General features: G+C 46.2%; 1 protein-coding gene across 3 annotated transcripts in view; it reads right to left on the bottom strand.

The window, feature by feature from the left end:
- LOC135908031 (phospholipid-transporting ATPase ABCA3-like) overlaps positions 1–13,983 on the bottom strand; it is a 114,311-nt gene that overhangs the window by 70,224 nt on the left and 30,104 nt on the right. For all 3 annotated transcript variants that reach the window (XM_065439794.2, XM_065439797.2, XM_065439802.2), the window contains 4 exons: positions 7,220–7,408; positions 6,713–6,897; positions 3,117–3,242; positions 1,644–1,761 (listed from right to left, as the gene is read on the bottom strand). In XM_065439794.2, the coding sequence (XP_065295866.1) occupies positions 1,644–1,761; positions 3,117–3,242; positions 6,713–6,897; positions 7,220–7,408 (618 nt within the window). The remainder of the gene's footprint in view (positions 1–1,643; positions 1,762–3,116; positions 3,243–6,712; positions 6,898–7,219; positions 7,409–13,983) is intronic.

The following is a 13,983-nucleotide window of genomic DNA, read 5'->3' as shown; positions in this document are numbered from 1 at the left end:
GTCCCTGCACCACGTGCAAGTGGCACAATATGCAACGTCACAATATAGCAGCCTGCGGTCCATTTCCCATGCCGACCAATCTCTTTCACTGCGTGATGCCGGCATTGTTGGATCTCTGCTAGCGTGCCGTGATGTCAGCTAGCTGTTACATACGTGTATCTATCATATTGCGCGCCGGCTTAAGCCTTAACCTTTAATGGCTATTACTGCTGAGGATATTTTCTGCAAGTTTCTCGAGAATTGGGATTGCCCAGTTCGTTATTCTTTCGAGCTTCACATCAGTGCACAGCCACAAATGATAATCAGCGTTGCGCACGCATCTAACTCTTATAGGTGTTGCATAAATAACGATGACCACATATTGCCCCGTAAGCAACGGGTTTCTCGAGTGCTTTTATTACCCACTGAAGGTTGCGCTCAAAAGAGAAGATGCTGGCTTGGCACGTTGCCTTTTAAGCTTTGGCAGTCCATTCATACGCAAGCTGCTATCATGTGCTGTTCAGCTTACCTGCTCTATGAGTGGCCACTACTTGTCTTTGGCGTATTGATCGACGGACCAGTGTGATACTACATGGATTTTGTCATGACATTTCATCATGCAATACAGTTTTCCCGCCCAGCTCCAACTCGTCCTGACACACTTCATGCGGTCTTCGCCAGCGAGGAATATCAACGTAGGAGCTCGGCATGTGTATTTCAGCATGTGTCTGCTGTGAACTATATACTCGCTCGCTTGCCTCCCCAAACACGTCATGGTCGACAAGAATGGCCGCAACGAAGCGTTAAGCAGCGCCATGCTAGCACAAGCTGGTCGCGTCAATACCCCGTAGCGCATTCTATAGTCTTTCAGCCTCAGCTGGAGACTGCTCGCGGCGCTTGTGCAAGCTGGACTTCCGGTGTGCGCCGTCGCGCCAGCTGGTTGTCTTATATGATATGCTTTCAGTCGTCTCACGCAGACTTAGGTGTAACAGCCGTACTAAGGTGTAATAGCCGCCACCAAGTGGTCGGTCACAAAAATAAAATATTAGGCAGAAGGGAACAATTCCAAATGGTCACCACGCGCAAATTCACGTTACACAGCCAATACGCAGCCTTGTAAACGTGGCTCTGCTTTCCTGTTTCTGCTTGAGTCTCTCATCCGCAACTAAACGCATTTTTGGCCTTTAGCACAAGGTGCTCCTAGCACTACACAATACAACGTCCCAGCTTTGCGGTACCTCATTTTGTAAGCTGCATGTGCTATATAACCACGTTAACATCACATCGCATTTCGCTCACACGACTCCTCCTTCCTTGCAATGTATCCTTGTGCCACAACAATGATCTCCATAACTCCTGTAGGGAACCCTTTTTGTTAAGGCTTACTGCCAGATAACCATCCCATCGGGAACACTGCACGCCCATATCATCCTTGACAAAAGAGACGACCACACAAGTGCTCCAGAAAGAATATCTCCAGAAGTCGGTCATTGGTGTGGAACACGAAATTAAGCTAAAAACGTAACGTTATGCCGAGTATACGGTCCCGAATAGTGAAATGGGCACGCGTGTAATATCAGACTGATAACGGCGGTTTAATGCTCAGCGTTCCGAGTACACGTACGTCTACACCAGAAGCCTTATACCGCATCGAGGGGTCTCACCAGTGACCATGTTCAATAGCGTCGACTTGCCCGCGCCATTATGTCCGAGTAGCACCGTGACCTGGTTCTCGAAGATCTTCAGCGTCACGTCTTGGATGGCGATGAGCTCATCGTAATCCTATAGACGCCATTGAAACAGTAGGCTTAGGGGTGCATGAACAGCAGCCTCTTAAACAGACGCCTAACATAAGTTAACAAAGGCGTAAGATTTGACATGACATCTGCAAGATTTGACATGACAAGATATTGCTTCAGGAATATCTGGCACAATTATGCGAAAGAGGAGTGTGGGCGTGAAGCATGCAAGGTATGCTGTTTTATTACAGTTTTTTTTAACTATCCAAAGCAATGCGCGGAGTCTAAGATGCAGTAGTAGTTGGCACTCATACTTCACCTGACTGCAGGATTCTCCAGCCAGCACCTCAATTTCGCCAGACTTAGCGTTTTGACATTCTCTCACTGCCCAAATATGGCCACCATGGACGGTGACATCCAAGACGTCATTTTAAGCAGCAGAACAGCATAGCTGCGGAGTCATTGTGGCTGGCGAGTCCCACATATCATTTGGAACTACTTGACCTCAACGCGTCAGATATGGCGCCGACGTCCCCATCTCGCTACTTAACTTCTTTACGTTGCTACAACCGCAATACGCAGCAAGGGCATGCACCCGTGCTCGAATTTACATTACGCGGTATTCACCATGCAAAAGCATGTCCATTCGAGCAACCATCGGGAAAATGAAGTTACGAAATTTCTCTATCACTCGTAGCAAGCAAATACGCAGTCAGCGTTCGCCTCACGTCTGATTTCTAGTCATGAAATAAAATACTTGTTCTGACGCCACCTCTTCTTTCCATCGGGGGCACACTTGCGCGTTGACTTTGGGGAAATAGACCCGCTTGTGGTTGCCGGGCTTTTCAAGGAATTATTTGGTACGTAATAGCTTTTAGTAACGGCCCCGTCCTGGGGAGTTATTCTGTAGGAGTCCACCTAGTGGACATGTCCATTTCGCCTGCTGTGTCCATTTCGTCTGCTGTTGACCTTCTGATTGGCTGGCCTGAGCTGCGCGTCCGCAGCAGAGAGGCGCTACAGCCAATCAGCGCTTCAACAGCAGATGAAACGGACATGTCCGCTAGGTGGACTCTCACAGAATACCTCGCCTGATCTGCCTTCGCCATCCACTCTCAGACCTACCCTCCCTCATATGTTCCGCACGCTCGTTGGCTCAATATCACACTTTTTTATCACGTGGGCGTACTTCCCATCATCATTTAATTGATACTTTTTTATTGTTAGACTTCAAGATGGTCAGGCGACACTCGGCCTAGTTTTCTGCCTTCCTTCAGGCTTCCAGTGATAGGTTAATCTGACAGTTCATACATAACATTCAGTGAAAACAAGGGTGACGGCGATGACTCTCATTCGCAGTACTAGCATTCTTATCGAGTGTGCATCAAGTGACCAGCTTACTTTGCTGACTTTCACAATTTCTATTGCAGCTGGCAGGCCCTTCGGATCCTCTTGAAAGTTGAGGATCTCGACCGTGGTCATGGCTGGTGGCGTAATGGATATGATAGCTGGAACCCAGTAGCTCATCTGCATCGCGGGTTAATTAGTTGCTCACATCATGGATGAAAAAGAACTATAGCAGCGTCGGCACCTGACCTCCACGTGCTGTGCACGTTCTGTCTCAGGCCAGCTTTCGAGTAGCACAAAACATAAAAGCCAGTGGGTTTCCACCGCGCACACTTTTATCACTCGTAGAATCGTAACCTTCACAAGGGCATACACTTTTATATAGAACGCTCTATCACATAGCGTCCTATAGAAATATATGGGAACGGAGAAATTGTGTTGTGCGACGTCCACTGCAGAGTTCGATTACCTTCGACGCATTTAAAAGAAAAGTTAATATCTGCTGGCTGGCGAAAGCAGATTTGTAATTTAGGCTATCAATAAAATTTTTTTTGAAAGTCGCAAGATAAAAGACAATATACCTGTCTTATGTTTGCAACACTGTATCTCACTAATAAAAAAATAAAATATTCTGTGAAGTGCACTTTTTCCGACACCTAGAGTACTAAAGAAGTCCTGATTCGTTTCTAGGACTTGCAAAATCCTATAAACATTGTAAATGCTTCACGCAAGGTGCAAAGTCTCTTATAACAGTTGTCCGTTTCAGATGCCGTTTACAAAACTGCCATGTCTGTTTTCCGTAATTGCAGTTATAAATATGTAGCCATGGTGGTTTAGTTTGTGGTTGTGTTGCCAAGTTTCGCCAAATTTTTGTAAAAGAATGGAGGTCCGGGCCTTGAATCAAAATTCTACTTTCTACATTCGATAGGCTTCAGCGGCGCCTTTTACATGCAATAAATTTTATTGTGATGATATCAGCAGTTTTCTAGTGAGACCAATTCTCCGTTTCACATGTACCTTAATGAAAAACCGGAATTGGCCGTTTATCTAAGTTGGCGGTCCTTACGCCACAAAACACCAAATGAATTACCACCCAATTTGGCACAGGCGTCCCCCTGCCCGACACTCTGGTTCTCTTTAGTTGTCAATTGCGTACGGGGTCAGGAGCCGGTGCCATGCAAATACTGTCGAACACTGTGACCACAACACAACCCTGAAAGCTTCCTTCCTCGTTCAGCCCCATTTATAAGATTTTTGTATGATATGGCACATTTACAATGCGTACACAGATTGTGACTTCTCTTAGTGTATTTCCTAGTTGTCTTGCTACGTTCTAGTTTCGCAGTGTTTCTGTACAGCAGTTACGTATGTTTAGCTTATGTATAAATTCGTGTAATATATTAGTATTAACTAACTTCCAAGGCATAGTATGTCTCAAAAATTAGCTGATGACATTGTCTTCAACGATTCTGGAGATGACCTAAAACAAAGGATTGAGCATCGTGTCGGACAATGTGCAAGAGTAGGGTTGAATATAATATGGCAGAAGACAAAGGTAATGTTCGATATCCGAATTTATGTTTGGCAGTAAACTTCCATAATCTGTGCAAGGGCACCTTTATCTAGGCCAAATACTCACAGGGGACCCTGATCACGAGAAGGCAGTTTACAGAAGGATAAGATGGATAGGAGCGTAAACGGGAGCCATTATTAAGTGATGACCAACCGCCTTCCCGCTGTCCGGGAAAAGAAAAGTATTACACTCATTGCATTCTACCAGTGCTTACGTAGGGGCTGGAACTTGGACGTTAACAAAGAAGCTTTAGTGAAAGTTAAGGATCGCGCAAGGAGAAACGGAACGAGAAATCTAAAAGGTCTAACGTTAAATGATAGTGGTGTGGACTAGAGGGGAAACACAGGTAGCCGAAATTATTGCTGGCATTAAGGGGAAAAAATGAAGCTGGGCCGACCATCTGATGCGTAGAGCAGATAACCGGTGTTCTAGTAAGATCCACAGAATGGGTGCCAGAAGAAGGGAATCGCAATTGGTGACGGCAGAGAACTATGTGATGCGATGAATAATAATAATAATATAATATTTGGGGTTTTACGTGCCAAAACCACTTTCTGATTATGAGGCACGCCTTAGTGGAGGACTCCGGAAATTTTGACCACCTGGGGTTCTTTAACGTGCACCTAAATCTAAGCACACGGGTGTTTTAGCATTTCGCCCCCATCGAAATGCGGCCGCCGTGGCCGGGATTCGATCCCGCGACCTCGTGCTCAGCAGCCCAGCACCATAGCCACTGAGCAACCACGGCGGGTGTGATGCGATGAAATGAGGAAATTTGCACGCATGGTGCTTATGCAAACCAGGGATAAATAAATATCGACGGGAAAGGTATTCATCCTGCAGTGTAAATAAATTGCTGGATGATAATGATAATAATTTGACGATGTTTATGTGGCTTAGCAAAAATGTTAGTTTTGCTTTTCGTTGAAAAACTATTGTGCATTTTTTGCCCAATGTTTCATGGCCCACGGCAGAAACTTGAAAGGTGGAGTTTCTCGTGCAAGATTTACATATTGTTAAAGCCACGGTTGTTAAAACAGTGCTTGGGAAAGTAACACCTACAATATGTCCTTCGTAAAACAAGTTGACGCAAAGGCTTCATGACTGCTGCAATACAGCTGCTTACTTCCCTCATTGGGTGGAATAGGTGCTGCGGAAAGGTAGGCCATGGGGAAAGGTACTCGCGAGGTGAATCCTTGTAATCTGATCAATTATATCAATGGGAGGTACGAATCAATGCAGCAGCTAACAAAGGCCAAGACGTTCTCACATTGCTTGCTTGCAGCTCACTTGTACATCGCGAGTGATAGCGTAACGTATCGTGATCCAGTGTGCAGCCTACTCTATCATCAATACGACCAAAGTTACTAATAGCACTACGCACATTTAGCGAGTTATGGCTCATCATTTGCCAAGAATATGAATTATTGCGACAACTACGAAGACATATAGATGTCCTCTAGAATAAATTAGGCCACATAAAGTAATACGCATCCAAGGGCATTTAGGCAAGGACGTGCGAATTCAGCAATAGACACTACTTTAGCATCCTAATGGGTGTATAAAGGGTGCTTAATTTGCCCAATGGCTTACATATTCACTGTTACGGGTCAAGGAAAATTGCTTTGATGAAGGCAAATTAGGTTTTTTCTCTTTTTTTGTTGCCTACTTTGATACCATGGCGAGAATATGATGTTGCCCCTGTCATCATAACATTATGATAGAGGCGACAGACGTCCCGAAACGTGCATGAAAAAAGATCGTTGCTTGTAATCGCTGTCTGACCCTCGTGTCAGATATATTGTTCCGCACGAGGTGATTAGAATTATTGCTAAGTTTCTGTAATCATAGGTGTAGGTTAAACTGGCTGTCGTCTAAGATAAATTATCTTATAGCCTTAATTAAGGATAAGGCTGCTATAGTCATGGGACAGACTACTATCTTCAAGAATGTAGATTTTTTTAAATGCACGTCTTCAAGACGTAGCCATAGTAACATGGAAACCAGTCTGTGACCTCGTCCCGTGAATCGAAACGCTAAAACGGTTGCGCCACCCGCGCCGGATATTAGCGAGCACCTGAAACGGGTAGTAGAAAGGCTTGGCGATTCCTGGACCCACGGGCGCCACGTTGTCTAGGTACCAGACTGCAAACACGATGAAACAGTCGCATATCAGGCCTATAAACACGATCTCTGCCAGTGTCACGTTGTCTGGAGTGGCGCTGCGGTCGTAGAAGTTGCTCCAGTTGGCTCCAAAAGTCACTGCGAAATTCGTAAGCGAAACGGACACCCAATAAGTGATGTGATTTGTTTGGCGGTGTTCTCATTAGTGTTTTGTTCGGCTTTAACCCATACTGCTCTATGTTGTAACGCAGGTAATGAACTTGTCAAACTCCGACATCGCTGTAGGCGTCTCTGCAAGATTTCTCTATCCGCTTCCTTTGCAGCTCCCGCCAGTCCGAAGCACGCATTCAGAAACATGACATTTGGCATTACTGACCTGTACCCCGAGTTCTAGCTTGACCTGCGAAATGTCTGTCCTCGAGTCTTTAAGGAGCGAGGAAATGGGAAACGCAGCGCTCACCAAACTTCTCGAAGCGCTCCAGCACGCGGAAGCTCCAGTGCAGGCTCATGCCGGGAAAGACGCAGGTGGCGAGTTTGTGCCAGCGTCTGATGAAGTGGTAACCCTGGCCGCCGTCGTTCTCCAGAAGCAGGAACGGCATGACGCAGCTGAACGTCCAGTACACCATGGCACCGGCCACGGCACTGTGTGCTGCGCGACGGCATAAACATTGTTCGCCACGTCGACTGGTAAGCTGTTTATGTGCTCCTAACTGTCAACTCAGCTGAGTACGTAAGTTGACCGCTGAGTGCAATCCGTTGTCAACTGAGTATGCTCGCGACTCCATTGCTACAGCAGGAAAGGCACTTCAGATCGCCCGTCTTTGTCTTTCTGCGCAGCGAAAACGTCAGACGTGTTTGCACGACCGCAACCACTGGCCCGCCTGCATAATTGCGGGTGACCTCGTCCTTCTCTGGTCTTCGACTCGGTACGTTGACCTTTCGGAGAAGCTGCTGTCGAGATACTCCGACCCTAACCGCATACTGCCACGAGTGACCAATTTTACTTACTTACGCCCACCTTTCGCCCACCAGCTTCTAGCGAGCGTCGGGTCGACACTTTCGGGACTGAAGGCCAATGTCACGATACTGCGGGCATTACGAGGACGACGACGTTGCTCCTCGTGGGGAAGATGATGGCGGGAAGCTTTAAGTGTATGGATTATCCGCCAACTTGCTTGTTTTGCTGTCCTCTGTAAATAGCTTGTAAATGTATGTTAATCTGTATTTACACCCGTAACAATGTGATTATATATACAGTAGACCGCGCTAATAGCCAATACGTCCAGCTAACAGCGCTAGATGAAAGTGGTATCCGCAAGCCCGGGAACGGCTCCCCATCGCGTCTACGCTATACAGGCAGGACCATTCGAACAGACCATGAAAGTATGGGCTAACCGAAAATCAACATTAATTATGCCTATTTTCGGTTAACGCATATTACTTACAGGGAATTTCTAGGCAAAGAGGTGCAGTCTGCGAAGTATGCAGACGCGTAAAATAAGCTGAATCTTCCGCGTCACTGAATAATTGCTATCAGTATTACGGCGTGAAAAAAAAAAACCAAACAGACACACATAGACAGGACGAGCGTCATGTGTGTCTCTTCGTCTCCGTTTGTCTGGGCAACTAACTCAAAGGAAAGCTATGCTACAGGATGATGTTGCGCAGTATGTTGAAGAGTTAGGACACTACAATTAGTCTTCTCATTACTGGAAGTATAATAAAGAATGTTACAATCAATAAATCGTGCCTTTGCCAATATTCCGAGCTGTAGGTGTCAATGCGCCATTCTGATATTGATGATCCATGATATGGAGTTTGTGAAACACGTGGTTTTATAAGCAGGGTAGAGCTGCATTTGCACAGTGTCGGGGACGTAATATATACACTCTTTCGGAAGTGTCGTCGAACAACCTTTTGTTCGAACGACCTTTTGTTCGACCACAGTTTTTGTTCGAACAACCTTTTGTTCAACTACATCTAGTCACTTCAAACCTCCATCTCACTGCGAACTTTTCTCTCTTTTTGAAAGTGCTGGAGTGTCACTTGTTACAACTCCGAACGCGTGTCACCCATGTGCGCTCCCCGCGCTATTGATATAATGGGTTTTCGGCAAATTAATATTCGCTATAATTACTGTTCTCTGGAAGCATTCATCGTGTAAATGACAGTTGTGCACAGTCTTGCACGTAAGAAAATGCAGGCTTGGCCGACAGAATATAATAAAGCAAATGCTTTAGGGCCACAAGCGTAAATGTGTGGAAATCGAAATTCGGAACTCTGCAACTGTACCACCTAACTTATTGCTTTGGCTAGCATTCATGGACAGTTCGTACGGAAGGTTTGAGCTTCACAGGGCGACTGCAACGATAGGTTGGACCACGTGTAGTGACACATGTGCGTATGTGTCGTGTCCTTCTCGAGTGCGTGTTTCGTTTGAGCTATTTACTTGGAATATATCACAACGAAAAAGACTGAATCCCTCTCATTGCCTATAGTTTAATATAGCGATACTACAAGAACAATCTGCCTGCAAAACGTTTGTGGTCCTGAAAGACCCTCTGAACGCAGTTAGAAAATGTTGTAGACGAGGCTCCTGTGAACATGTGAGCCAAATACTATGGCACTTCAGGCTGCAGGGAACTTGCAAACTCGTGTCAAAAAGAGTAGAAGAAAATCGCTAGCTATCTCCCTCGTAATGTCATCAGCAACTTATCTCGCGAGCAGGCATCCGGGCTCCACAAGTATTGGCAGATTTCATGATCGCGAAGACGTTTTCAGTGATACCATTATTAAAATTTTGTATAATATAAGAAACATATAAAAACTCTGCCATCACAAAAAAAATTTAAGTAGTCATCTGTGCACTTCCGGGCTGCACACAATGGCTGCGCGTGGCCGCAGTGATCGGCTCAGCGTGCTGCATCGCGTGTAGGTACCGCGCCCGCCACGGCATGCCACGACGAGCCCTCTGCTTGGCGAGGCGGTCTCAGAGCCGCGTCCTCTGATTGGTCTCTAATTTGACCTAGATCCAGGGGTGGTGTCTGCAGACGCTAGAAACCCCGAATACCAATCTCGCGTAGTGAGAGTGATGCGCCTGCCTGAATCGGAAGTAGCACCGTAATTAAAGAAAAATAAAACGAGAGTACCCCAACATTCGGTCGGGGCCTTACTCCCTTGCTATCCCCCCTGTGTAGCTTTCCAGCGGGCCAGTGGGCCGATACGAGAGACAAAGCCGCGCATCAGTGCAATAACTGCCTCCAACTCCGCTTAATTAATGGGTACGAGGACCACCAATGGAGACGCCAGCGCTGGGATCGTTCTTGCGTCGAAAGTGGGAGCGCGTAGCATCGCTTCACCGTGGCGAGAGAGCGCGCGGCGGGAAGTTTACTTTATTTCGATTGTTCATTGCTCATAAACGGTGTCCCTTGTCTTTAAATATTACTGACTGACGTATTAGAATCGAGAAAAGTTGCTCGATTCCATCTAAACGCTTTGTAAGACGTTGGTCGCGGAACATATACAGCCAAGGCGGGATTTGTACTCGTTTTGGTCGGAATGTTCGTTTAGAATACAGCGACAGTAGCAGGTCTATGCAAAAGTAAACTGATCCAGTCTATATCGACAACCATAATGGGTGGAGATAGCTCCCGTGTATCTTGTTATCTATAATTAGGTTACCTTGTTGTCAAGGGTTCTCGGAGTTCGAGACGCGGCCATGAGTTGATGACATCGTTTTTCGTAGTAAAAAACAATGCATTTGACTCGTCTCTGCCTTTTCTTTTTCTAGTCAGCACCACAAATAAAGATGACCTCGATTACCACATGATACAAACACAAATTTGCGTAAACGTTACACTACAAAACAATATTCTGACCGCTCCCATTGCTGATGGTCAGATTTTTTCAGGAGTGCCCCATGACTACGTGCCTCTAATCGGATGATGGTTTTGGCACGTAAAACCCCAAAACCTTTTTTTTAGTCCTTTATTACTGAAGTGTGAGAATATCTACCTGTCGTGTCAGCATTGCAGAGTAACCGGATGGTCTGTGCACTGCAAACAACCCTCAGAGGGTCATGGCTCTCCACAACACACGTAGATCAACATGGCGGCCGCTGCCGATGGAGAGAGCTTGGAGCGTGTAATTTTAGAATGATTATAGTTCGTAGAGCTCTGAAACTTGTGCATTATGTGAAAAATACCTCTATTTTTTGCTGGAATAAAAAAACGATATGGCTGGGCATGCGATGGCCCCCTTTAAAGGCTTTGTTGTAGTAACCGAACCACTCGATTAAACCAACTGAAAGACCAATTGCCCGTGGGAGCGCCCATCAACAGAAGCTAAAATGATCGGCAAATTACATAGACTTGCCTTCTCATTCGCCCTTTTAGCAAAGAGCCGCAATAGCGATTTCGCCTGCAGCTAGAAATCCCTTTCTTGATTTAGTGCCGTGTTCTTGGTAGCTGCATGGAAACCTTGCCGATGTCCAACTCATCACAGCCGAGGCTTGCGCTCAGAGCAGGAGGTCTCGCTTTTGCTCTAACGAGTCAGCTCCAACGAGCCAGTCAGCTTGAGCAAAAAAATTGAGAGCTTCAGTCTGATCCCTAAATCTATATTATGCGTAGTGCCCGCTTTGTAGAAGAACAAACCAGCAGTCATTGATACGTGGAAGCGTGCTCATATACATGGTGTTCAAAGGTAGACTTTCCGGGTGCAGAAAAAAATGTGAAGAGGAGTACACAGAAGCCATCTTTCTACCTAGGTTATGCGGCCAGGCGGTCGTAAACTGTGAGGATAATTGTCGTCATAATGTCAGTATTTAATTAAATTCGACAATTAACTTTTTATTTACTGCAGTTAGCATGCATATTTATATCGAAAACTCAGAGGCGGTGCCATTTGGTGACCATTCCATATTGCGCAATTTTAGTAACGCACCTGTGTCCCGAGATATGCGCGTCTGAAATTTCAGCCCAAGCCGTCTAATTACGCATGCAAGACGGCGGCACCCGCTATGAGGCCCCTCCCTAGTGTGACACAGCTGTTGCGTATGACGCTCCGTCTGACAAGAATGCGGGGTGACAGGCGACGGTGATTACTTTTCGTTCTTGGCCACCGTCTTCGTTCGTAGCCAGCGAAACCGAAGGATGACATTGCGCGGCGTCTTGGCTGAGCTCTTTTTCTGAAGCAATGTCTTGCAGAGTTGACGACAGAGCGCGGTGCCACCGTACACGTACTGTCGAAGCAATCAAGTGCAGGATTACGATACTAGCTTTGGTTTTATTTATTTTTGCATTTCGGAGGCTCAAAGTCATGCAAGCTCTAAGCACGAAACAAAGGTGATAGCTGCCAGGTAGCACCTGAGTTGCCAGTGACGTTCCGGAGGCGCTGTACCTGTCCGAAGCGTGTGATTTGAGGACACTGTATTGCCTACGCCTGAAAAACTGCTGTAAAATAGAAGGGCGACTATGAACTGGGGTGCTATAACGTAAAGCTCTTCCAAAATTTTCTATTCCAATTCTGCAATCAGCCCTCCGCGATTGGTCAAAAACTTTTTTGGACCGGACCCCCACTTCGCCTCTCTGTCACTCGACGTCACGAAAACCGCGATAGCTCCCCATTTGATAAGGCGTGTACACACTGATTATGCATGATTTCATCGAAAGAAAAATAGTTATTTCTAATTCGACGCCTTTTTGCCATTAGCCACCTACTATTGGTCAAAAGTTTTCGGGGTGCACCCACATCACTTGCCTGTCACGCGACTTCACAAAACCGCTAAAGCTCCCCGTGTAGGTGACGTTTACGCGTTAAAGATGCATTAATATGCTCAACAAAACTGAATTTTCTTCTGAATAGCCGCAGGCATGCCCGTTCCGAAAGGAATAAAAGATGGCGGGCGCCGATCGATCAGGCACTGGCTACTCGCACCTGCCGGATAGCATGAGTTTATTTGCGTATAATAAAACTTTTTGCGTGGCCGTGTAACGTTTTCGAGCACTTTCGGCACGTTTACGACTTCGTTCGGCCAACTCTTCTTTTCTGAGGATCTGTTTTAGCGTCATTCTTATGCTTCCGTTGCATGCCGCCGCGATTTTCGACCAGCCATCGCAAGCTAAGTACGGGAAAGCCGGCCAATCGCAGATGCCGGCACCACCCTCTCCATCCGACTATCGATTTTCAGTGCAGTGGTTCGGCCCTATAGAATCCCTTTTCACTTAAGCGTGCTCCTCGCCGCTTGTCAGCTAATCAGATAATCAGCTAATTAGATAAGACAAGCCGCTCAGTGTACGCAATGTTCTTCGTTTTTCAAACAAACAAAAGTGACCTCCTATGAACAAGGAGAGTGTTTGATAGGTCTTTTCAGACAATCGTGAGGGTCACCGCCCGATGCTGTGTTGGTGGTTACGCAAATTTGACGTCAGGAGATTGGAATAATAACATATTGGAATAGTTTTACTTTATAGAACCGCTGGTGGGAGTAGTGCACTTCACTGATGTATGCCTGACGATTTTTTTTATTCTTCGCGGTTTTGCGAAAGTGCCGAACAGATCAGGCATCGCCTTGCAGGCGCATCGAGTGAACCCCTGAGCTTCCATTATGTGCCTTTGCCTTTGCCACTGATTGCCTCTACTAAGCTGGGCCGTTGAAAGAAGCAAGCCCTGCGTTGGGACCTTCTGCATTGAAAAATGGCAGCTTCGTCTGGTTCGAGCTACTATTCTACGGCAGAAAAAAAAATGATGTAGTGCTATAAATGGCGGAGATGAAGGGCAATGCCTCATTAGCAATGTGTCTGTACGCGTCTCGCTAACCGGATTGGCGAGAACCAAGCAGAGCAACATTTGTTAGCACTTTCATACGTTTTCGCACAACAGGCTCAGTTCACCCAAAAAGACAGCCCAAGAAGAGCATCATTCATGAGTACTTTGAAATGGACGTCCTTGCCTGCGTGCATGCCATGCCAAATGTAAGCATCAGAGATATTTCTAAACAATGCGGGAAAAGCGTGGGAACAGTGCACAACGTTCCAAAAAAGCATGACTTTCATCCGTACCATGTGAGTCTTCATCAGGACCTAAGTGAGGCAGATTTTGAGAAACGGGCAGACTTTTGTGATTGGGCCCTAATGAAAATTTACCAAAACAAGGATTTCGTGCAAGGAGTGATTTGGACTGATGAGCCCCGATTTTGCAGGAACGGCACAGTGAACATTTACAATG

Source organism: Dermacentor albipictus, chromosome 1 (assembly GCF_038994185.2).
Source record: "Dermacentor albipictus isolate Rhodes 1998 colony chromosome 1, USDA_Dalb.pri_finalv2, whole genome shotgun sequence".
Lineage (NCBI taxonomy): Eukaryota > Metazoa > Arthropoda > Arachnida > Ixodida > Ixodidae > Dermacentor > Dermacentor albipictus.
The sequence above is the reverse complement of the archived record's forward strand: the minus strand, read 5'-3'. Positions and strand labels throughout refer to the sequence as shown.